General features: G+C 60.2%; 2 protein-coding genes across 10 annotated transcripts; one reads left to right on the top strand and one right to left on the bottom strand.

The window, feature by feature from the left end:
* Positions 1-45: 45 nt before the first annotated feature.
* ST3GAL2 (ST3 beta-galactoside alpha-2,3-sialyltransferase 2) lies at positions 46-12,654 on the bottom strand. Of its 3 annotated transcripts, none has more exons than XM_039721258.1 (8): positions 12,594-12,654; positions 4,732-5,000; positions 4,220-4,645; positions 3,911-4,104; positions 3,530-3,709; positions 3,314-3,359; positions 3,036-3,155; positions 46-2,759 (listed from the first exon to the last, which is right to left on the bottom strand). In XM_039721258.1, exons 3-8 carry the CDS (start codon positions 4,550-4,552, stop codon positions 2,586-2,588), a joined length of 1,047 nt encoding a protein of 348 aa, XP_039577192.1. In that variant the 5' UTR covers positions 4,553-4,645; positions 4,732-5,000; positions 12,594-12,654; the 3' UTR covers positions 46-2,585. The 3 variants fall into 3 exon arrangements, with proteins under 3 accessions (XP_039577192.1, XP_039577193.1, XP_039577194.1); XM_039721259.1 differs by lacking the exon at positions 12,594-12,654 and adding an exon at positions 5,483-5,518; XM_039721260.1 differs by lacking the exon at positions 12,594-12,654 and adding an exon at positions 5,206-5,368.
* Positions 12,655-13,482: 828 nt separating this feature from the next.
* FCSK (fucose kinase) lies at positions 13,483-21,045 on the top strand. Of its 7 annotated transcripts, none has more exons than XR_005628928.1 (23): positions 13,483-13,570; positions 13,642-13,799; positions 13,907-13,957; positions 14,037-14,162; positions 14,284-14,356; positions 14,637-14,734; positions 14,883-14,963; positions 15,051-15,170; positions 15,339-15,480; positions 15,795-15,922; positions 16,025-16,126; positions 16,574-16,744; positions 16,818-16,885; positions 17,022-17,392; positions 17,618-17,828; positions 17,930-18,096; positions 18,197-18,424; positions 18,558-18,701; positions 18,839-18,958; positions 19,031-19,218; positions 19,412-19,471; positions 20,027-20,250; positions 20,416-21,045. XR_005628928.1 is itself a non-coding variant. In XM_039721474.1 (23 exons), the coding sequence occupies exons 1-23, from the start codon at positions 13,498-13,500 to the stop codon at positions 20,530-20,532; spliced, it is 3,258 nt and encodes a 1,085-aa protein (XP_039577408.1). In that variant the 5' UTR covers positions 13,483-13,497; the 3' UTR covers positions 20,533-21,045. The 7 variants fall into 7 exon arrangements, 5 of the variants coding, with proteins under 5 accessions (XP_039577408.1, XP_039577407.1, XP_039577409.1 ...); XM_039721474.1 differs by having other exon boundaries at positions 16,028-16,126; positions 19,412-19,511; XM_039721473.1 differs by having other exon boundaries at positions 19,412-19,511.
* The last annotated feature ends 53 nt before the right edge of the window (positions 21,046-21,098 follow it).

Here is a 21,098-nt window from a genome sequence, read left to right as displayed (position 1 = left end):
AGACAAAGGGACACTAGACAGGGCTATCAGAAGAAAACCACCAAGTAGATTTGATGCATGATTTTTATTGACTTTAAAAAAACCAGTTGGTTTAAGACAGTTGTGTGCAGAAGTAGCCATGTACACAGAGGCTACGGGCCGAGCTGCCCGCCTGCTCCTAGCTCGGAGCACTGGTCTCTCCCTCTCCCAGTGGGGCAGGAAGATCTCAGATCAGGTACTGTGTGATGCAGACAACCTCTGCCAGGTGGGCCAGCCCGGGCACCTCCTCCCTGGCTGCCCCTGTGCCCGTAGCCTGTGCCCACAGCCCCTCTGTGTACAGTGCATGGTGCGCCTGCCTGTGCCCACCCTGCCAGGGAGACACGAGTGGTCGCGAGTCCTAGTGGGACAGCTTAAATAAAAAATAATAATATAATAATAATTAAAACAACAGAGAAACGGGGAGTAGGGGAAGGAAGTTAGCAAAAAAAAAATACTGTCAGGGCAGCCAGGAGCCACAAGCCACCTGACGCTGGATGCCACTACTGTGCTGCTGGAGCACCTGGGTTTGGTACCCAGCGTCTCCGCTCACCCTGATTGTCAGGCCTGGCCCTGCTCAGCTGCAACAGGAGCTGGTCCAGCCTCATCACACTGGATTTGGCCTTTCTAGCCACCAGCAGAAAGGTGGTGGCCTGGATGTGTCCCTCTCTCCCAGCAGCGCTGCCCAGCTAAGATCCAGTGTGGAGCGAGGAAGGAAGTGGGTACAACTGCCAGGTACATCAGCCATGTCCCTGCTGCCAGCATGGGCACAGCCAGGTGTCACCGATGGGAGATGGTCAAGGCACTCATTGTTGCTCGTGGTTTTGTGGTTTTTAATTTTCTTCCCCGTAAAAAAACCCCCACAAAACAAAAAATCAGCAAAAAACACCCAGGAAGGTGGAGAGCAGGGCTTGCAGCAGCCTGTGTCCTGTGGCTCAGGGCTGCCTGCACCAGGGTGGCTTCACTTCTACAGACCACAACCCACCACAAAACTCAGCAGTTTAAATCCCTGTGGACAGAAAAGCTGAATTTCTCCAGCCCAGGGACTGCTGACTTGCCTGCTCTAGGTGACCAACCCACACCCTCGTGTTTCACAATTGAAGAGAAACCTCAAAAAAATAAAAAAAAACCTGAAAAACAACCAAAGCAAAGTAGAGAAACAGGTAAGAGGCTGCTACAGAAAAGCCAGATACAAAAGGGTAAAAATATCTCCAAGCCCAAAAAACCCTACAGTGATTGTTCCTCAAATTAACTATTGCAACCAGCAAGGCAGCATGGGCAGAGCTTCCCCAGACAGACACTGCCCCACAGCCCCTGCTCCTCTCTCAGCACTGGCTGTGCAGGCAGAGGGTCCCTCTCTGGGGGAGTTTTTCCATGGTTGCCTTTTTCTTGAGCTTTTCAGCATCTCCTAAAAAAAAAAGCCCACCTGATTGACCTAAAGAAAGTGGTTTTAATGACACCTCTGGGGAGGCAGTTTCCTTCAGCATCTCCCCATCCCATGTCAAAGGCTGCCTGTCCAGCCCAGGAAGCCCTGGGGACCCTGAGGGCCCCGGCTGTACCAGACTGGTGTAAATCAAGCTCCACCCTGGCAAAAGGAGCAAAGACTTTGGGATTTCAGCTTCTCACCAGAGCTGTTTAGAGCAACACAAAAGCAAAAGCGCAGTTCACTCACCCACTAATCTCTGATCTGTTTCTTCCCAGCCTGAAAGCAAAGGAAATCCTGTCTCCTTGACCCTGCTGCATCCCACAACCCCTTGAGCATCCTACAACTGCTAACAGAGCTCAGCCAGAGTGATCAGGCTAATGCTTATGTAGGTTTCTTAGCCGCCTCCTGTACAGTCATTCCTGAAATCTGTCCTACCCTTCCCCAGTCCTTAGGCAGAAGAGCAGGGGTGCTGCACCCCAAAGCTGAGATCCCTCTTCATCTCCCTGCACAGCCGTGCCAGCAGTTGCCAGCCTGCAGCAGAGTGTCAGCAATGGTCAGCTTCCCAAAGCTTCTGGCTCCCCACCGCGGATCCGTGTGTGGGACCTGCCTCCGTGCCAGGAGCCTCCCCTGGAGAAACGATGGCATCGGGCGCCCCAAGGAGGGGTGAAAGAAAAATACCAAAATAAAGGAAAAAAGAAGCAGCTGGTTCCACTGGTGAGGCTGCGCAGGCGCCACGGCTCCCTCAGCCCCCTCGGCCTGGACGTGATGCCCGAGGGGCTCCCCAAAGTCACGCGGCTTCGGGGCATGGGGTTGTCTTCTTTTAAAAAGAGCAGCATTTGGTTTGACTGTAGAGAGATGCAAGGCGGCCACCCCTGCCGCCTGGTCAGTCGCTGATTGTGTTTATAAATCCTTTCTCAGCTGGGTTTCTTAATAATAATAATAATTAAAAAAAAAAAGCAAAAAGTCTCCTTTAGCTCTGAACCTGATTGGCTGCTGGAGGCACCAAATACCACCACGGTGGCTTTCAGCAATGCAGAACTGCCCTGCCCATAGGTGCTCGTTGCATGAGGCCACCAGGGAGACCCTCACCTCTGCCCCTGCAGGCAGCAGGACCTGCTGGAGCAGGGAGCCACAGACTCAGCCCTCAGTTTCCTCGGTAAACCTCGATCTTGCTGGTTTTGGCCAGCATGTCGATGATGTGTGCCTCGAAGTCAGCATCGTGCACGCCCGTCTTCCTGAACTCCCCGGCGTAGCGGTTGTTCTCCCAGTAGTGGTGCCAGTTCCCCCGGCTGTCAGCACCGAACCCAAAGACGTTCACCTGCCACAGCAAGGGAGGGAGTGAGCCAGAACCCCCCACCAGGCTGGGACATACTTGTCTCAGCAACCCCTGCACTGCTGGGGTGATTTTCAAAGGTGCCCATCCTTCTGCACAGCCTTCCCACCCCTCAAGGGAGCCCATCACTGTGGTGTCAGGCAACGACAGTCACTGCTGCAGTTTGACCCAAAGAATCCACCTCCTTCCTTAATCCTCAAGGTTCAGGACCTCAGCAAACCCACTCCATGCCAGCCAGGAGCTGAAGGAGACATCACCCACCTCATCGCAGACATGGAGGGCAAAGAAGAGCACCAGCATGCCAGTGGAGGGGTAGCGCCCGTGGTGTTCCGTCCAGCGGTCGTGGATGTACTTGAAGAAGGCAGGATTGTAGATCTGCACCTGGGAGGACAGAGCAGGGTCAGCACAGCAGCCCCAGCCATGCTCCCTTTGGCACCAGCACCCCCAAAGGAGCACTGGGAACCCTGCGGAATGATGAGGTGACAGAGGCCATGGCCATGCAGGTGCTCCTGGCAGTGATGGGGATGAGCCCCACGTACCTTTTCTTTGTCCACACGCAGAAAAGGCTTCACAGGTGCGTATGTGCTGGGAAAAGAGCAGAGAGGTGGGTGAGTTCCTGGGGGTCCCATGCCCCCAACTCCAGCCTGATTTGCCAAGGGGGGCTCTTGGGATCAATGCCCACTGCTCCCAAGGGAGCTGTCCTCGAGCACAGTGAGCCACCAGCCTGGTGCTGCCAGTGCCCACTGGGTACTTACAACCTGATCTGGCCAGTGGAGAGGGCACTGGCGATCCAGAGCAGGTCCAGGGTTTTGAAGGGCACGAGCACAAAGCTGACGTTGGCGGGCAGGTTCTTGGCACTCTCGGGATACATGAAGTGGTGTGTGGTCCGACCACCCACATCACCCTCAAAGCCCACTGTGGGGGCTTGGTTCATCCTGGGGAGAGAGCAGGGAGGATGACACCGCTGTCCCAACGCCCCCTGCCTGGCAGATGGCACGGGTGATCCCCACGAGCTGTTGAATGCTGCCAAGCAGCAGTTTCCCACCCAGGGAGGGGGCAAGGCTGGACTCACTCCCACTCATCCCAGCACCCAGTGGCGCCCTGGGCAGGCCCTGGCAGTGCTCTCTGGCCCTCACCGCATCACGAAGTCGTGCCCATCGATCTCTGGGCCGTAGCCAGAGCCGCGCAGGTTGCCTGAGTTGCCAACCACGGCGCAGCGGCGGCAGCGGCGTGGGTCACGGGAGCGGTAGGGATCCTCGCCCGGCACGATCTGGAAGAGCTTGCTCAGGACCTCGTGGGTGTTGTGGGACTTGAACTGGGGCTGCAGCATCTGCAAGGAGGGAAGGGAGACAAGGGGGAATCAGCCAGCACCCCCGCCTTGGTGGGGGAGAAATCTGTGCCCCCCGTGGCAGAGCACACCACGGCACTCTCGTCCCGGCGCTCACCATCCACCACCTCTGGACGTCGGGCGGTAGGTCCATGTTCTCCTTGGTCCACACGGGGGACACGGTGCCATCGTAGCGCCCATCAAACCAGTCGGTGGCTCCGGGCTCCTCGGCCGGGCAGCGGCGGCAGGAGCAGCCCCGGGGGTACGGCCCCCCTTTGCTGAGCCGCTGCATCCCGGCATAGCCGGGCACCAGCTTCACCCGGTGGATGCCGCCCAGCCCGCCGGGGTCCAGGTAGGCGATGCTGTGGTGGGAGTAGGTGAAGAGGAGGGACATGACGAAGACGAGCAGGAAGGCGGTCGAGAGGAAGCAGAAGCGCAACGAGCACTTCATGGTCGTCGGGTGGCTGAGCCGGGGACGGCGCCCGCTCGGGCACAGGGCGCGGGCATAGGGCGCGGGAGGGCGTCAGCCGGCCAGCGGGGCTCCCTGCGGGAACGAGCGCTGTAACTCCCGCCGGCGGGGCGGGCAGCGGGATGTGGAGCCTCCCAGGACCCGCCGCACCCGGCTCCTACCTGCTGGGCTGCAGCTTTCCATCCGCGTTGTCCGGCCGCGGCGAGGGCCCCCGCTGGCTCCCCGTGCCAGGCAGGGAGCATCTGCTGCGGGCTCCGGCACAGCCCGGCGCGCCGGCCTCAGCCGCGGCACCGCGCCCCGGCGGCTCCTCCCGGTCCCGGCCCCGGCTGGCGCTCAGCTGCCACGGTGCTCATCCTCCCCGGGTTTAGCTGATCCGCTGGCACGCCGCCCTCAGCCGCCCGCTCGGGAGCACGGCCACCACGACACCGGCCTGGAGCGGGAAGAAGGGGACGGCGCGTCAAGGGGTGGCGATACACACAGCTCAGGGGGGTGCTGGGGCTCAGGACTTTATTCCCCACTGAACGCCCCAGAATGCCTCCTAGCCCGTCCCAGGCACGGCGCTGCGGGGTGCGAGCCACACCCGAAGGGGCCAAGCAGGCGCAGGATGCGCAGGGAGCTGATGCCGGCATCGCTACCCGCGCCTGGGCAACTCGCAGAGGCTCCCGGACTGTGCCCTCCTCTCTGCCAGACAAAGGCTCAGCCATGAACCGGCCTCTGGAGCCGAACAAGCGGCTCCTTTCTGTGGGCTAAATTGTCCTCTATCACGCCATGAGCAGCCCCCTCCAAAGCCCTCCTCGCCGGCTGCCGCCGCAGCCGGGAAGCAGCCGGGAGACAGCCGGGAAACAGCCGGGAAGCAGCCGGGAAACAGCCGGGAAGGAGCGGGAAGCAGCCGCTCCGCAGCCTGACGGGCACCCGGGCACGGAGGCTGGGACTGTCCCCCCGAGTGGCAGCGTCCCTGGGGAAGGTCACTCGCTCGCTCGTGATCCTGGCGGGTAAAAATAGCCAGGGCAGGGGGGCTGGCGCCTGCGCCCGGGGAGGGAGAGCGGCCAAGCCCCCGAGCAGGGGGTGGGCAAAGCCAGACAGCGCTCCTCGGCCAAATCACAAAAGGAAAAAAAAAAAAAAAAAAAAAAAAAAAGGTTGAAAATCCCCTTTTAACCCAGGATCCAGAATCCCAGGGGTTTGGAGACATGACCTCCCCTCCAGGCCTTTTTGAGGAGGGGGTGACCCCGCCCCTGCAGAGGCATCACCTCCACGGCTCAGCCCTGGCCCCAATTAAGCCAGTGCCGAGGCCGGCAGCAGTAATTAGGAGCTGGCAGGCACCACGATGCTTCTTCCCTAGGAAAAAAACATCTCCTGGAAGACGCTGGCTTGCTTTCCAGGAATAGACTGCTAAGCCCCCAAAAACCTCCTTGTTGGGATGGGAGGAGAACATGGACCCCAAAGGCTCCCACTGCCAGGCACGGACACCTCCTGCCCAAACCATTAACCCCCTGTCAAATATTTGTGCAAGTGGGGACAGTCTTTAAAGGAAAGAGCCAAAAACTGAAGGCACATCCCAGTTCAGGTGTTTTCCTGGGCTCTGGCAGGGAATTTTAACACGCCTACATGGCACACGCATGGCCAGCAGTGACTGCAATCAGTTCCTTGGGCTGCTGCCAGCAGAAAAAGCAGGGTGGTTGTTAAACAGAGGGATTTTGCATTTAGGGAGTTTGGGATAAAGCCAGTAAAAAGCTATAACACCCCCCGCCCCCCCGATGCAAAACGCTGGAAAGATTCGTAGGTAAAAGGCAATTCTGGGGCTTTCTTCAGCTATAATATGGCAGGGCCACCAAGCAGAATGGGCTGATCCCCCTCCCCTGCTCCCGCTGCTTACCATCCCACGGGGCTTTTTAAAGGCTAAAGGAAATGAGCTATCACGTGCTTGTGTTATTTTTGTTCCTGGTGAAAGGGGGAAAATCCCTTTCCGGCTCCCCAGCCCAGCCTGGTCCTGCCTGATGCGTCCCAGCCCTGACACCATCTGGAGCACATTTTGTACTGCCCCCGTCCTGGGGCCTCCTGGAGCTGCCCCCGACCACAGAGGGGAGGGAAAGCCCCCTCCAGCCCAGCTCATGTGCGATAAATGAAGCCTCAAATCCCAGCGGCTGGTTTGAGTCATCATTTTCCTAGCAGGAGCTGGCAGCTCTTTCCATCTGCACTGGTCCCTTCAGCCCCCAGCAGGGACAGGGCACCCACACACACAAACCCCAGCAATATCCATGCCCTCCCTGCCCAATCCTAATCCAACCCGCCTCCACAAATAAAACCCCACTTGCAGGAGCTTTTTGCACCAGATTTGGATGTTTCCTTCTTAAAATAATACGGGATTTCAGGATTTCTATGGTGAGCAAGCTTGGCAACTCACCGACGCCACTAAATACCCTTCCATTCCCAAATTCATCCCCAGGATCCTAAATTGCCTCCTGAGGACCATGTACTCATCAAACACAAGTTTCTTTTTGATTGCAGGAGATAATGAAGCGAGGCTATTAAAAGGTCCTGGCAAATTGCTCTGCTGCTTTTACAGGTGGATGGTTTTTTCCAATCATATAATCTTTCATTTCAGGATGAATGCTGGAGCGATGTGACCGACAGCCCCAGGGCCTGGAGGATGCCTGCCCCTTCCCTGTCAGACAAAGCACACTCAGTACATCCCCACTCGGCATCTTCAGGTCTCGTTGGCTTTGTTTGATAATTTCTAAGATATCCTGGGGGTGTTGGCATGAATTTCCATGCCAGTAAATGGTAGGGTGGGCAAAAGAAGGAGCCACCACTGGGAGATGGGATGTGACAGGGTTTGGGGCAGGGAGAGAAGGGGAGTGGAGGAGCAGTGGCAGCACTGTCTGCACTGTCTGCTGCTCTTCCCAGGGATGAATGGTCTGAAAATTCCCCCAGGAGTCTTTGGGAAATGCCACCCTGTGTGACCAGGTGCTACTAATCCTTGTTCCCTTTGCAGTGACATCCCTTCTGCCACCACCAAACCATTGACTGGTGTTAGAGTGGTGCGTGGCTCTTGCAGGTAGAGTAGGGGGAAGCACACAAGGCCCCCTTGGACTGGACTGGCATCCCTGTCATGGGTGGGAAACCTGGGAATTAGGGCTGGGGTTGTTTGGCAGGGGAGGAGCAGATCTGAGTCGAGTCTTCTCCCACCTCCTCCCATGCCAGACACAAACAGCGAGCGGTGACCTGTCCTTGTCTCAGGCACGACTTCAGTGAGCAAGATTACTACAAAAAGTCATCAAACCATTCCAATTTCTTTTTGCCCATGGCCCAAGCACTGCCAGGGGTTGCAGCCCCCGGGCAGAGTGCTGAGGAGCTGCTTCCCTCCGTGGGGCCGTCAGCTCGCGTTAGCTCGGAACAGTGAGCGGGGACGGGACGATAGCCTGTCCCTCTGCATCACCCGGCTGCCAAAGCCACAGCAAGGCCTGGCGAGAAAAGTGCACTTAATTAAGGAGGTCCTTTCCTGCTTCACCCATCTAGAGGGATTATATTTTCCCCTTGAATTTTTTTCCTCGCTGGAAGCTGGATGAGAGAGGGAGCAGAGAGCAGACCCGGTGCTGGCACAAGGGCGTTTCTGCCTGCCACGGGGTGATGCCATGAAGAACTGATGGCTGGCAGTAGGCAGGCACCAGGCATTAAGAGAAGAAGCATATTTCATGCACTGAGCCACTACCACATCCCGACAGCAACGAGGACCTGGTAACTAATTCTTCATCCTTTTAATTAATCATACTCCTATCAGCCAGCTCAATCAGCTAATGGAGCCAAGTTAATTTGGTTTCCCATGTTTTAAACCCGACTCGCACCCCTGGCTGGCAATGGCAGCAATTCCAGCCTTTCCTTGTGTCTGGCCTCCAGAGGGGTTATTTCAGGCTCATCCCTCAGCCCTGGGATAGGGCCAGGAAAAAGTGTGGAGGCCAAATCTCCAGCACAGAGCTGGGAGGGAGCCAGCCATGCTGAGGCCATTTCCTATGGGATTTAGGGGCACAGGGGAGTGCCAGAAGTGGCAAAACCAAACTGAATGCTCCCACCCTTGCTGGTAGATGGGGCTGCAGGGACTGATCCAGCCACATCCCAAACCCCTCGGCTGAACCACAGTGTGACCCTCAGGGAACTGCACCAGCCTGAGCACCCTGTGCTGCTCGATGGGGCAATCCTGGGTGGGCACTCTCCCCCAAAGCTCACACTGGCAGATGCCTGTCCCTGCAGCTCACACTCCCATTGGGACCACCCTGCCACATGTACCACCCTGAGTGGCTGATGTCCCTGAGCATTCTCCCCCACCCTCTGCCAGCTGTTCTGGGTCTCCCCAGGGGAAACAAGGGACCCTGCACTCCAGGGGTGTTGATAAGCCCAAGGCCACGCTCACAGCACGGCCTTGTCACGCTCAGCTCCCTGTGCCTTGAGGCAGGACAGGCAGGGAGGGGAGTGGAAATCTCCCCCCTGATCCTGAATGCCTGCAGAACTGAGAGGCAGAGACAGCCCAGCTGCTCTGCTCCTCAAGCACCCACCCCAGAACCCTCAGTTTGCACCAACTCAAGTACCAGCAGCTCAGGTACCACACAGCTGGGTGCCACTGAACCCCGGGTCAAGCACCACCACACCAGGTGCCACCAAGCTGAGTCCCACCACACAGCCAGGTTTGGCCAACCAGCCCAGCAGAACAGAGGAGGCAGAGTCCAGGGCTTGCCACCACCACTGCCTACTCCTCTATACCATCCTTGTCCCAGCTCCCTGTGCAAAGCCATCTGGTCCCATGGGGAGCCACATTTCCATCTCAGCCTCCCACAGCTGCAGGCTGGGGTCAGCAGGGTCTGCCTGGTCCCTGCCCCCCTTCCTGCCTGCTACAGCAGGGCTGCACCCCACAGACACCCCTGAACCAGCCTCCCTGCAGGCTCAGCTGCCTGTGAAGATGTGGCCCCACTGCAGGCAGACACTCCCCAGCAAGGGCAGGGCCCCTGCTCTCCTTTCACCACCAGCATCCGGAGCTGCCGGCAGCACCCCGAGCTTCCCCTCTGGCTGGGAAGGAACCACTTCCCCTCCACCACTGCTGCTGCTTTAACCAGCCTGGACCCGATAGGTTCACGATGCCTCACCAGGAAAATATGTGCAGGAGTGCAGGACAGGCAGAGGCTGCAGCAGGAGGAGCCAGCTGTGGCCCTGTGCCCGGGGAAGGCGAGCTGGGACACGGGACCCCTGCACTCTCCTGCCTTCTTCCCTCACCTGCACTGAGGATCAGAGCTGGTGGAAAACCAAAGGTTCTCCTGTGGCTTTCGAGGGCTGGTTGATGGGTGCTGTACCCACAGCCGCCCTGTCACCCCTGGGATCAACCCAAGCTGAGAGCTGCAACCTCGGCACACGCTGCGGGTGGCCCCACAAAACCACCCCGGTTTGCTCTGCCCGCAGGCAGCACCGGGGGGACATTGAACTCGTTAGGGAAATTGCACCTACGAGATTTCATCGCAAGGAAGTTACGAAAGGCTCCCCAGGCCGGAGGGCACCAATCCCAGCACAGCCCAGTTAGAGCCAGAAACTCCCATTAAATGTAAAATTAGAGCAGTTCCACTGGCGAGAGCCCCTGACTTCTCTCCACTAGCTGGGCCTCTGCTCAGGCACCTGGGGAGAAGGGGGAGCACTTGCAGCCTCCTAATTAGCCCAATTACTGCTGCAGATCAAAAGTCCTTTGCTGGGGACACGTTGCACCCGGAGCAAAGTGACTGCAGCTTGTTCTGGTTTCCCAAGAGCAACTGTTGAGGGTGCTATTTTAGAGCTCAAACACTGAACTATCCATCCTGTAAGGAAAAAAATCTATATCTATACATCACACACACAAATTTATATATATATATATATATATATATATATATGTATATACATTCACCACTCATCTCTGTGCAGTTTCAGGGGTATCTTTGGGAACTTTGCCTTGGAGCTGGGACCCAAATCACTTGCATTTCCCAAAAAAAGCTTTTGGAAGACACCAGTGGCAAAGAGCAAAGAGCAACGTGAAGGCAAGAGACAGCCCGGAGCCCAGTGCAGAGCCCAGCGGGCAGGGACAGGAGGTTCCCAGCCTCTCCCACCACATCCCAGCCCCGCGGGGTCAGGCGGGCTCTGATAAATCCTGGCTCATGAAGAAGCATTGAAGCAGTCCAAGCCACCGGAGAGCAATTAGCAGCTTGCAAACGTGCAAAAATGAAATGCAACAGGAAGAGATTAAAGCCATCGAGCTGCCGGGACCTCGGCGTGCCAAACGGGGCGGCATCAGCGCGCCGAGAGCCCGCAGCAAAACCACCGAGAGCCTTTCCCCAAAAAAGCGGCAGCTTGGAGCTTGTTTGGGCACGAAGGCTCCAGCGTGCCCGCAGCATGCGGCGGCCGGAGCTCTCCCTGCCTCCCTCCTGCCTGCTCTCCCTGCCTGCTCTCCCTGCCTCTCCTCTCCCTGCCTGCTCTCCTCCTGCCTCTCCCTGCCTCTCTCCTGCCTCTCTCCCGGCCTCTCTCCGAGGCGTGGGCGGCGAGCGGAGCGCGCCCCGCCGTTCCCGAGAACCGCCATGAGCTCCCGCCAGGAGAGGGAAGCGCTCTGGACAGACAGCGGGGCCGCTGTCGCTGCCAGATGGGGACGGACAGACGGACGGACGGACAGACGGACACGCGCCGGGGACAAGGCACCCCCAGCCCCAGCCCTCCCCTCGCTGAGGCCGCGGCTTCTGCTGCTGGCAGGAGGGGCAGAAAAGGGAAGAAAGGGAGGAAAAGCGAGCCCGAAGCGCTGAGGAAGTTCCCGCTGGCGCTCAGCGCCTCGGCCGCGGTGCGGCCGCTCAGGGCTGGGAAAAGCAGAGCCCGAGATAGTGCAGGGCAGAGCTGCCCTCACCAGCTCAGAGCCCACACGTCTTCCTGCGGGGAGGCTCAGCAAGTTTTGGGGTTCGGTGTGGTTTGGTTCTCCCCAGCCATGTTTTATGATTGTCGGCGGGGACGTGGCCCTTCCTCCAGCCTGAGCTTACACGCTGCCCAAGTGCCATCCTCCTGCTGGTGTGGCAAGTTCTCTCTCTAGGGAAATATTTGGGAGCTTTGGAATAAGTGCTGTGACTCTACAGCTGGAGCCTGAGCAAACCCTGCCTTCCCCCTCGCCAGCAGCACTAAACCCCAGCATGAGTGGGGACCCCTTGAGTCCCCAGGCCCTGCAATAGGGGCTCCCTTTATCAACCCCGCTCTGGCAGCCGTGCCTCAGCCAGGGAAACACCCTGGAACAATGGGACAGGCACACCGGGAACATCTCACACCGGTGCCTGCCTCAGTGGCCACACACACACAAAGAAGCAGGCAAAGGACATCCCCTGCTCGGTGACACAGTTTTCTACCCTGTCCCCAGGGACGCTCAGGCTGTTTGTGAAATCCTGGCTGCCACTGCCCGTGCAATGGACGCCGTGTGTCACGCAGCCATGTGTCACACTGCTGCTGAGGGACACTGCACACCGGCACTGCTGGGGACCGGGGCCACTCGCAGCCAGCCCTCCCACGCTGCTCCCCGGCTCTGCCCTCAAGACCCCACGGCTGGAGGGGAGCGGCTCCAGCAGCCCCCACAGCCCTGCTAGGGCCAGCACCCTCCCCGGGGGCAGCACCCCGTGCCCGGCAGCCCCCTGGAGCCGCAGAGCTGCCAGCCCACCCTCGCTGGGCACCGCACCGCAGGGCCCGGGCCAGCGCACCCTCCTGGGTCTGCTCCCGGGGGATGCTCCCAGAGCCCGCACCTGCACCCCGCACATGCCAGGGCTGTTCAGCACCCCCTGCACCCCGGGGGACACCCCCAGCCCCGGGAGCACCGCACCGGGGATGAACCCCGCGCACCCCGTGTGGGTGCTGCCCAGGCCAGCTCCCAGCAGCGGGAGCAGCTCCCGGCCGGGCTCCGCCGCCGCCCCCGCCGTCCCCCCGGCACCGGCATCCCGAGCCGAGCCGGGCCGTGCCGCATCCCCCGCCTCGGGCCCGCTCTGCGCCGCGGTACCTGGCTCAGCTCCGGCATGGCCGTGCCGTGCCGTGCCGCGCGGGGCGGGGGGGAAGGGGGGACGGGCGGGCCCGGCAGGCTGGGAGATGTAGTCCTGGGCCGCCCGGCGGGGCTTGTGGGACTTGTAGGAGGCGAGCGGGGCCGCCCGCGCTCGCTCTCCCACCGGCAGCTCGGGAGTCTGCCCCGGTGCCCAGCCCGGGACTCACCCCGGCGCATCGGCACCCCCGGTACGCAGCCACCAGGATTCACCCCGGCACCCAGCCGGGCATCGGCAGCACCCTGAGAACCCCCGGTACCCCTGCGATGCCCAGCTTGGTGCCCATCCCAGCACCCACCCGGCGCACCGGCATCTCCGGCCATCGGCACCCCGGGGCCCGTGCCCCGGTATCCATCCCGGTATCCACCCGGTATCCATCCCGGTATCCATCCCGGTATCCACCCGGGGTGCCGGCACCTCCCGCTGCCCTCTCCGGCACCCACCCCAGTGCATCGGCACCTCCCGGCACCCACCCAGCGCCGATCGCCCCCAGCACCCAGCGGGCACCCACCCTGACCCCACACCGGGAACCGACCAGCGCCCACCGCCCGCCGCCCCTTCTCTCTGCACAGAGCCCTGCCAGGAGCCGGACTCGTGACTGGGTGGCGCAGGGCACTTAGGGGTACGCGCTGCCGCCGAAACCCATTTTGGGGCAGAAAACGTCAAACCCCCATTCCCCCTTTGCAAGCCCCCCGAGATGGGGGACACGGGGCAGCAGCACAAGGGTGCACTGTGCCTTTAAGGGGGTCTGCGCGGTGCACGCTGGGAATTGTAGTCCTTCAGCACGGAGCGCCTCGGAGGGGCTGCGGGGATTGAACTAACATCCCAGCAGGCCCCGCGGCGCCGGGCCGGGCAGGGGCGGTACTTATGGCGGCGGAGTGGAGCGCTGTTCTCCTCACCTGCCGGCGGGGCCATGGCGGCGTGTCCGCCCTGCAGCGAGGCAAGTGGGGGGCGGGCGCCCCTTCCCCTTCCTTGTGCGGCTCTTAACGCCGGCCGCCTCTCGTTTGGCAGAGCTGGAGGTGCGGCGGCTGCGGGGCGGGCTGGGCCCGCGTCCCCCCGCCCTGCTGCTGGCCGTGGAGGACCCCTGGGCCCGGCTGGGCAGCGGCGGTGCCACCCTGAACGCGCTGCTGGTGGCGGCCGAGCACCTCAGCGCCCGCGCCGGCTGCACGGTGAGAGGTGACAGCTCCGGGAGGGTCTGGGCAGGCCGGAGGGCACGCTGGAAGCGAGGGGCCGTGCCTGTCCCGTCTCCACTGACTGCCCTGCTGTCCGCTCCCAGGTGGTGACCGCTGACGTCCTGAGGGACGCCCGCATCCTCATCTTGCACATGGTGAGAGCCGGCCCGCAGCCCGGCGCGGCACCTCTCCTTGCACCCCTCCCGGTCACCCCCGGATTCTCCGTCCCTCCAGGGCCGCGACTTCTCCTTCGACGACTGTGGCCGTGCCTTCACCTGCCTGCCCGCCGAGGAGCCCGGTGCCCCGGCTGAAGCTCTGGTCTGCAACCTGGACAGCCTGCTGGGGACCATGACACACCGGGTCTGTGCAGCCTGGGGATGGGGCCCTGGGGCTGGCTTTGGCTCCCAGCAAGATGGAAATGGTGTTGGGTTCCTGGGCTCCTTCCCTGCCATCCCTGGGCACGTGGTCCTTCTCTTGGCAGCTCTGTGTGGGCTCCCCGCCTGGCGTCTGGGTCTGCAGCACCGACATGCTCCTCACCGTGCCCTCAGCCCCAGGTGAGGGGATGGGCACCAGCCTTGCTTCCAGCACCTGCTTTGGCGTGGGATGGGGTTCTGTGAAGCAGCACACAGCTCGTTCAGCCTGTGCTGTGCTCCCATGGGGATGTGGATGCTCAGCTATTGCTGGCCTGTGCACGGCTGGGAGCATCCATTGTGCCTGCAGTGAGGTGGCCAAGGCTGGATGCTGCTGCTGCTTCTGCTGCTGTGGTCCAGGTTTTCAGTCACTTGTGAGTCCATACACTGTCCCAGTGGGCACTGGTCTCTGTCCTCCCCGCAGGGATCAGCTGGGATGGCTTCCAGGGTGTCCGAGTGATCGCAGTGCCCGGGAGCCCAGCATATGCCAGGAACCATGGGGTCTACCTCACCAATGAGCAGGTTGGGGCAGCTCCCTCTTCAAGAGGCATCCCTTGGAGGTGCAGGGATCCCCAGTCCTTGGATCCCTTGGATGCTGGGGTCTCAGCACTGCTGTGGATGCTTGGTTTGGGGTTCCCTGAAGAGCTCACTGGGGTGGTTTTGCTCCTAGGGGCTGGTGCATGACATCATCTACAAAGGCACGGAGGCCCAGATCCAGCAGTGTGCAGGGCCAGATGGCACTGTCCCACTGGTATGGCACGGCTCAGGTGTGGGTGACCCTGACAGCCCTGTCCCTGGTGTCACCACAGCTGCAGCCTCAGCCTGATGTGCCTGGCAGGTCTGCGGGATTGTTTTCTTCTCCTCGGATGCTGCCGAGCAGCTTCTGGCCACCCACGTCATCCCTCCTCTGGATGCCTGCACCTACATGGGGCTGGACTCGGGGGCACCACCCATCCAGGTGACAGCTTTCTGTGTGTCCTTTGCCACACAGGTGTCACTGCTGGGCATCCCTGTAGGATTTGTTTGCCCTCACATTGCCAGATTTGGGTGGGAAAGGTAATGGGAAGGAGCACCCAATAGCAGGGTGGGGTTCAGGCTGGACCCAACAAGTCCCTTCTCTCCCCAGCTCTCCCTCTTCTTCGACATTGTGCTGTGCATGGCAGGGGGCATGACAGAGGAAGATTTTGTGAAGGCTGGTGGTGATGCCAGTGTGAGGAGTGCCCGCTCAGTGCTGTGGACAGCTCTCCGTGGCTTCCCTCTTAGCATGGGTGAGTGCCTCCTTCCCACTTCTAGTGGAGTGTCCCTGCCCAGGCAGTTGTAACTGGGTGATCTTCAAGATCCCTTCCAACCCCAACCATTCTGTAATTCTGTTCTGCAGTGAGTGCATGTGATGTCACCCATTCCTGGGCCCTCTTCCCTGCATGGGTAGAGATGGGGTGGTCAGGGCCTGATGGTCATCTGTGTCACCCCACAGCTGTGGGTCCCCAGGTCTTCACTCCTGCCCTTTCAGCCTGGCTCACATGAGTGTCAGACACACCCACTTGTTTTTGTTGATGTGCTGAAAGCTCTCCTGTCCCCCCAGCCTGCATTCCCCACGCATCCTACGACTACATGACCGCCTCTGCGAGCGACCACATCCGCAGCCTGACCCTCCTGCCTAGCTCTGCCAGCCACCTCCGCTTCTGCAAGACAGCCCATTCCCACGTGGATGTATGTCCTTCCATCCCCAGCCTTGCTCATGCGTGTTTTTTGGGTGTTGCTCTGGGCTGTGTGCCCAGCCCCTGGTCCCACGTGTCTCCGTGCCCTTGGCAGCAGCCCTGTCTCCTGGAGGATGGCTCTTCGGTCACCAACTGCCTGCTGGAAGGAGCTGTACGGCTGGCAGCGGGCAGTGTCATCCAGCACTGTCACCTCCAGGTACCTGACTAGGATGGGGGTGATGCACATCTCCCAGTGCACTGAATGGGCAGCAGAGTGACATGTTGCTGCTTAGGATGGAGGAAACACATCTGTGAGATTTGGGGTGCCCTTCCTCTTTAAGGCTGCCTTTTGGCTGGTGCTGGGCACCTTGATGGCTGTCATCCTCTGCAAACAAGGGGATGAGGCTGTCACTTCTGGCCTGTCCTGAGCTGGGAACCAGGGTGGACCCTCTCCTTGGGGGCTCTGTTACTGCTGTGAGCCCTGCAGGCTGTTGCCTGGCCTGAATTTCTGTAGTCTGTGTTTCTGCAGCCGTGTGACAAAATTACATCCTGCCACCTGGCTCGTGCTGGCACCAGCTTGTCTCTCAGGGTGGTTGTCCCATTCCAAGGTCAGGATTTGGCTCTGATTTGGGGACCAGCCATGCCACTGTTGCTTCTTCCTCAGGGTCCCCTGGTGATCGGTCCTGGCTGCCTCCTCTCGGGCCTCGACGTGGGCTCCTCACCAGCCCTGTGGGCCTGTCCCCTGCGTGATATTGTCCTGCAGGGCCACCACGTCCGGCTGCGCGACCTGCCCTGCCGCGTGTTCACTCTCACCGGCCGCCTTGACGACTGGCAGGTGCGGGGGCAGTGAGGTGGCACAAGGCTCCCAGCAAAGCCACAGTGTGATCAGCCCCTCTGTGTCCCCGCAGAGCCCTGTGGAAAAAGCCACCTACCTGAACGTGCCCTGGGCTGAGTTTTTCCAACGGACGGGTGTTCGGTAGGTGCCCACGTGTCAGGGTGGAATAGGACACCAAGCTCCTGAGGTGTCATGACCACCTCAACCCATCCCACAATCCCTCATGGAAGGTGTCTTTGAGCCCCAGAGCAGTGATGATGGTTTCTTCCTCCCTCAGGGAAGGGGACCTTTGGGATGCTGAGACGCCGCAGAGGAGCCGCTGCCTGCTCAGCGCCCGGCTCTTCCCGGTGCTGCACGCCCGCGAGGCGCTGGGGCTGCAGGATGTGCTGTGGCTGCTGGGCCTGGCCGCCGTGGCCAGCGAGCAGCTGGTGCGCTGGAGAACAGCCTGGCGTATGTCCTGGCAGGAGCTGCTGCCCTGCCTGGACATAGAAGCTGAGCTGGGTGCCCGCCAGGCCCTGTTCTTCCTGCAGGGCCAGCACAAGGTGCGGCGGGTGCTGCTGGGGCGCCAGGACAGCAGCCTCCTGCCACTTGCCCGCAGTGCCGTCCATGAGGGCTACCACAAGGCCATGCTGGGCACGTTGGATGAAGGTGAGCTGGACTCATGAGCTGCATCTCTCATTATCAGGACTGTTCAGTGCTCCCCACTGCCTTCAATGATTCCCTCACTGCAGGGGTGTACTTGCAGGGCATCCACAAGCTTGGGTGGGGCCATATTCAAGTTCTGCTCCCCTAGGGATAGCTTATGGCAGAAGCTGGTTGGGGTGCAGTGCAGCCTGGCTGTGCTTTGCAACCTCCTTTTATTTTATTTTCTAGTTGCCTCCACGGCCGGCGATGCTGGTGTTGCAGCACGGGCACTTGCCTGTATTGCTGACGTCCTGGGCTGCATGGCACAAGGGGAAGGGGGCTTGCGGAGTGGTCCTGCTGCCAACAGGGAGTGGGCCTCAGCTTTTGGGCGCCTGGAGAGCGGGGACATTGCTGGTGGTGTCCAGGAGCTGGCTGCTGAGCGGCAGAAGTGGATGAGCCGGTGAGGCTGGGGCTGGCAAGAGGCAGCTGCCCCATTCCCATTCCAGGCATTGGTGCTGTCATGGAGATGTGGCAGTGGACTCAGCATTTCTCTTATCCCAGGCCAGCTCTGCTGGTGAGAGCAGCTCGGCATTACGAGGGGGCCGAGCAGATCCTCATCCGGCAGGCAGTGATGTCCTCATGCCAGTTCATCACCGTGGAACAGGCAGAGCTGCCACCCTTGGGGCACTGGGTGCAGGCGGTGTGTCCAGCCCGCCTGGACCTCTCCGGTGAGCGCATTCCCTGCGTCAGATGATCCTTGTCTCACCCCTGTGGTGCAGGGGAACAGGAGTGAGGGTGCCCCAGGAGGGTGACGGTGAGTGTTGGCAGGTGGCTGGAGCGACACTCCCCCCATCACCTACGAGCACGGGGGGGCCGTGGTGGACGTGGCAGTGCTGGTGGATGGCTGCCGGCCCGTTGGTGCCCGGGTGCGGCGCATCGTCCAGCCGGAGCTGCGCCTCGTCAGCCTCAGCGGGACGCCACAGGGCGAGGTGGTGGCAGAGCTGGTGTGCCGGGAGCTGGAGCACTTACAGGATTACTGCCAGCCACATGCACCAGGTGAGGGGTCACCTGCCAGCCTGGCTTTGTACCTGCGATGTCCTGTTGGTGCCAGGATGGCCCTTTTTGGGGCAATGGGATGAGGGAGCAGGTAGCACAGCAGGCATCAGCTTTACTTCTTTTTTGTTTTCAGGAGCCCTGCTCAAAGCTGCCTTTATCTGCACCCAGGTTGTGCAGTTCCCCTCACAGACGCCCTTGCGGGCCCAGCTGATGGAGAGTTTTGGGGGTGGCTTTGAGGTGCACACCTGGTCCAAGCTGCCCCACGGGTCTGGCCTTGGTAGGTCTGCTGGGAAGGGGCTGGATAGTCCTTCACTGGTGCCTGGGAGTGTCTCCTGCTGCCAACACCAGGATGGGGCAGCCCTCTTGGGACACAACAGTGCCTCACTGCCCTGGCCCCACCTGTGCTCCCCGCAGGAACCAGCAGCATCCTGGCAGGAGCAGTGATGGCATCCCTGTACCGGGCAGCAGGGAAGGCTGCCAGCACTGAGTCCCTTATCCATGCTGTGCTGCACCTGGAGCAGAGGCTCACCACAGGTAGGGCCTGGGGGAGCAGCTGACCCACAGGGTGGGGGTCCCAGCAGTGACTGATGACCCTCTGCCCTGCAGGGGGTGGTTGGCAGGACCAGGTTGGTGGGCTCATTCCTGGCATCAAAATCGGGAGGTCGAAGGCCCAGCTGCCACTCAGAGTGGAAGTGGAGCAGATCCTGGTCCCTGATGGTTTTACTCAGACTCTGAATGATCACCTGCTGCTGGTGTACACAGGGAAGACTCGCCTGGCCCGCAACCTGCTCCAGGTAATGTCTGGGTGCTTGTGGGTGTCACACGCTGGCCTCTGCTCCCCCTGTGGCCTTTGGTGGCATCCCCTTCACTTGTGCAGAGCTTTGCCACCCCAGAGGGAGCTGGCACCCAAAGGCCATGGGTGCAGCACTACCTCCCCAGGTGCTGCCAGAGCCAGGACAGTGACAGGGACACTTTGGCCCCTTGCAGGATGTGGTGAGGAACTGGTATGCCAGGCTGCCCTCCATCGTGCAAAATGCTGACGCGCTGGTGAGCAATGCTGAGGAGTGTGCCCAGGCCTTGAGGCAAGGTGTGAGCCCCCTTCCCTAGGCCAGGTTGGCCCTTTTAACAGCTGAAGAAACACAAACTTTTCCCAGGGAGAGGCTGTGCAGTCTCAGAGGGCAAGAAGGCTGGGAGGGTGCAGGCTCTTGCAGCTGCAGAAGCTTCAAATCCTCCCCCAAGCCCACCCTCACCAGGCCATATCTGAAAATTCGGCTTGAACAAAGATTTTGAGGAGGAGGGCGTTAGACATGCTGAATCTGATTGATTGGCAGTGCACCATTGGTGGCAGGGCTGGGGGCCATGCCTGGTCAGTGCAGTGGGTTTATTTGGCTGTGCAGAGGAAGCTGGAGCATTAGAGCAAGCACATCCTCCCCCTGTGGAGGATTAAAAACAGCAACGTGACAGGGCTGGGGTTGCCTGCTTGGCCGGCAGAGCTGGGAGGAACTGGAAAAGAGAAGTCAAAATTTAGCTTGGGCTGAGCACGTTTCTGCCCTGTGGGTGAGAAACAGAGACAAGTAATTTGTAACATTCCCTCCTCTGCAGGTGACCTACAGCTCCTTGGCAGGTGCCTGGACCGCTACTGGCAGCAGAAGAAGGGCATGGCCCCGGGCTGCGAGCCGCTGGCCGTGGGGCGCCTGATGGACGCTCTGCGGCCCCACGCCCACGGGCAGTGCTTGGCCGGGGCTGGCGGCGGCGGCTTCCTCTGCATCCTAACCAAGGCCCCGCGGCAGAAAGAGGCTTTGCACCAGATCCTGGCAAACACTGAGGTGAGCTGCGAGCCCCGCGCTGTTGCAGGCAGCTTGTAGAAGCCTTATGTAGAGCATGAGGAGCATCTCTCCCCATCACACATGGGGTGTGATTGCTTGTTGTTGCAATGTCCTGCCTGGGACCTTTGCTGGCTCCTGCCTCAACCTGTGTCTCTCTTTTTCTAGGGATTGGGCAACTTCAGCATCCACAGCATTGAAGTGGACACGGGTGGTTTCTCTGTGGAGGTCGTGGGATGTGATACCAAGGACAGTGCTCAGCCTGGAGGGGACAGGGCTGTGTGAAGGCCTTCAGCTCTGGCCCATTCCTGGCAGATATCCAGAACAGGTGCAGGGAAATTCCCACTGCTTTAGGGGAAGCTTCTTTGGCCAGCTCCAGCAGGTGCCTTAGGTCTCCATATGGCCTTTTTGTGCTGCTACTTGCCCCAAAAGCCAGAGACTGGAGAAATTGTGACAAGTTGTGCAGGCAGGCAGAACTACCCATGCTGGGTGGCCTTACTGCAGGGACAGTTTGCTAGGGCCTCCAGCCTGATTTTGGTGTTTCACTCCAGTTTTTACAGTTCTCCAAAGGGAACAAGCTAGCATTTATGATGCTGTGTCTAGCAGGAACCTTCCTGCTCTTCCAGCAGCAGGGACCCAAGCTGACAGTTCAGCATGCAATGCTCCTGCACCAGGGATGCAGTTGGATGTGGAATCAAGATCCTCTCCTGTCTTGAGGCACTGTTTCAGCAGTGAAATAGTGACTAGTGAAAGCAAGTTACTAGTCCATGCAGTCTGAATAAAAAAGCTTGTTCTCAGCATGTGTTTGTGATCCTCTATCCCTAGCAGGGCTGCTCTCTCTTCACAGGATA

This window comes from Passer montanus, unplaced genomic scaffold (genome assembly GCF_014805655.1).
Source record: "Passer montanus isolate IOZ18808 unplaced genomic scaffold, ASM1480565v1 scaffold45, whole genome shotgun sequence".
Lineage (NCBI taxonomy): Eukaryota > Metazoa > Chordata > Aves > Passeriformes > Passeridae > Passer > Passer montanus.
Note: the sequence above shows the minus strand (reverse complement) of the source record. Positions and strands in the feature narration are given on the sequence as shown.

What these genes read in the sequence shown, in the direction of transcription:
- ST3GAL2 (XM_039721258.1), bottom strand. Translation starts at nt 4,552, where the DNA reads ATGAAGTGCTCGTTGCGCTTCTGCTTCCTCTCGACCGCCTTCCTGCTC. An exon ending in ACGTCCAGAGGTGGTGGATG is followed by an intron (nt 4,105 to 4,219) that starts GTGAGCGCCGGG and finishes CCCTCCTTGCAG; the next exon opens with ATGCTGCAGCCCCAGTTCAA. An exon ending in CCCTCCATGTCTGCGATGAG is followed by an intron (nt 2,760 to 3,035) that starts GTGGGTGATGTC and finishes TTGCTGTGGCAG; the next exon opens with GTGAACGTCTTTGGGTTCGG.
- FCSK (XM_039721473.1), top strand. Translation starts at nt 13,498, where the DNA reads ATGGCGGCGGAGTGGAGCGCTGTTCTCCTCACCTGCCGGCGGGGCCAT. An exon ending in CGTGTCCGCCCTGCAGCGAG is followed by an intron (nt 13,571 to 13,641) that starts GCAAGTGGGGGG and finishes CTCGTTTGGCAG; the next exon opens with AGCTGGAGGTGCGGCGGCTG. An exon ending in GGAGCAGAGGCTCACCACAG is followed by an intron (nt 18,959 to 19,030) that starts GTAGGGCCTGGG and finishes TCTGCCCTGCAG; the next exon opens with GGGGTGGTTGGCAGGACCAG.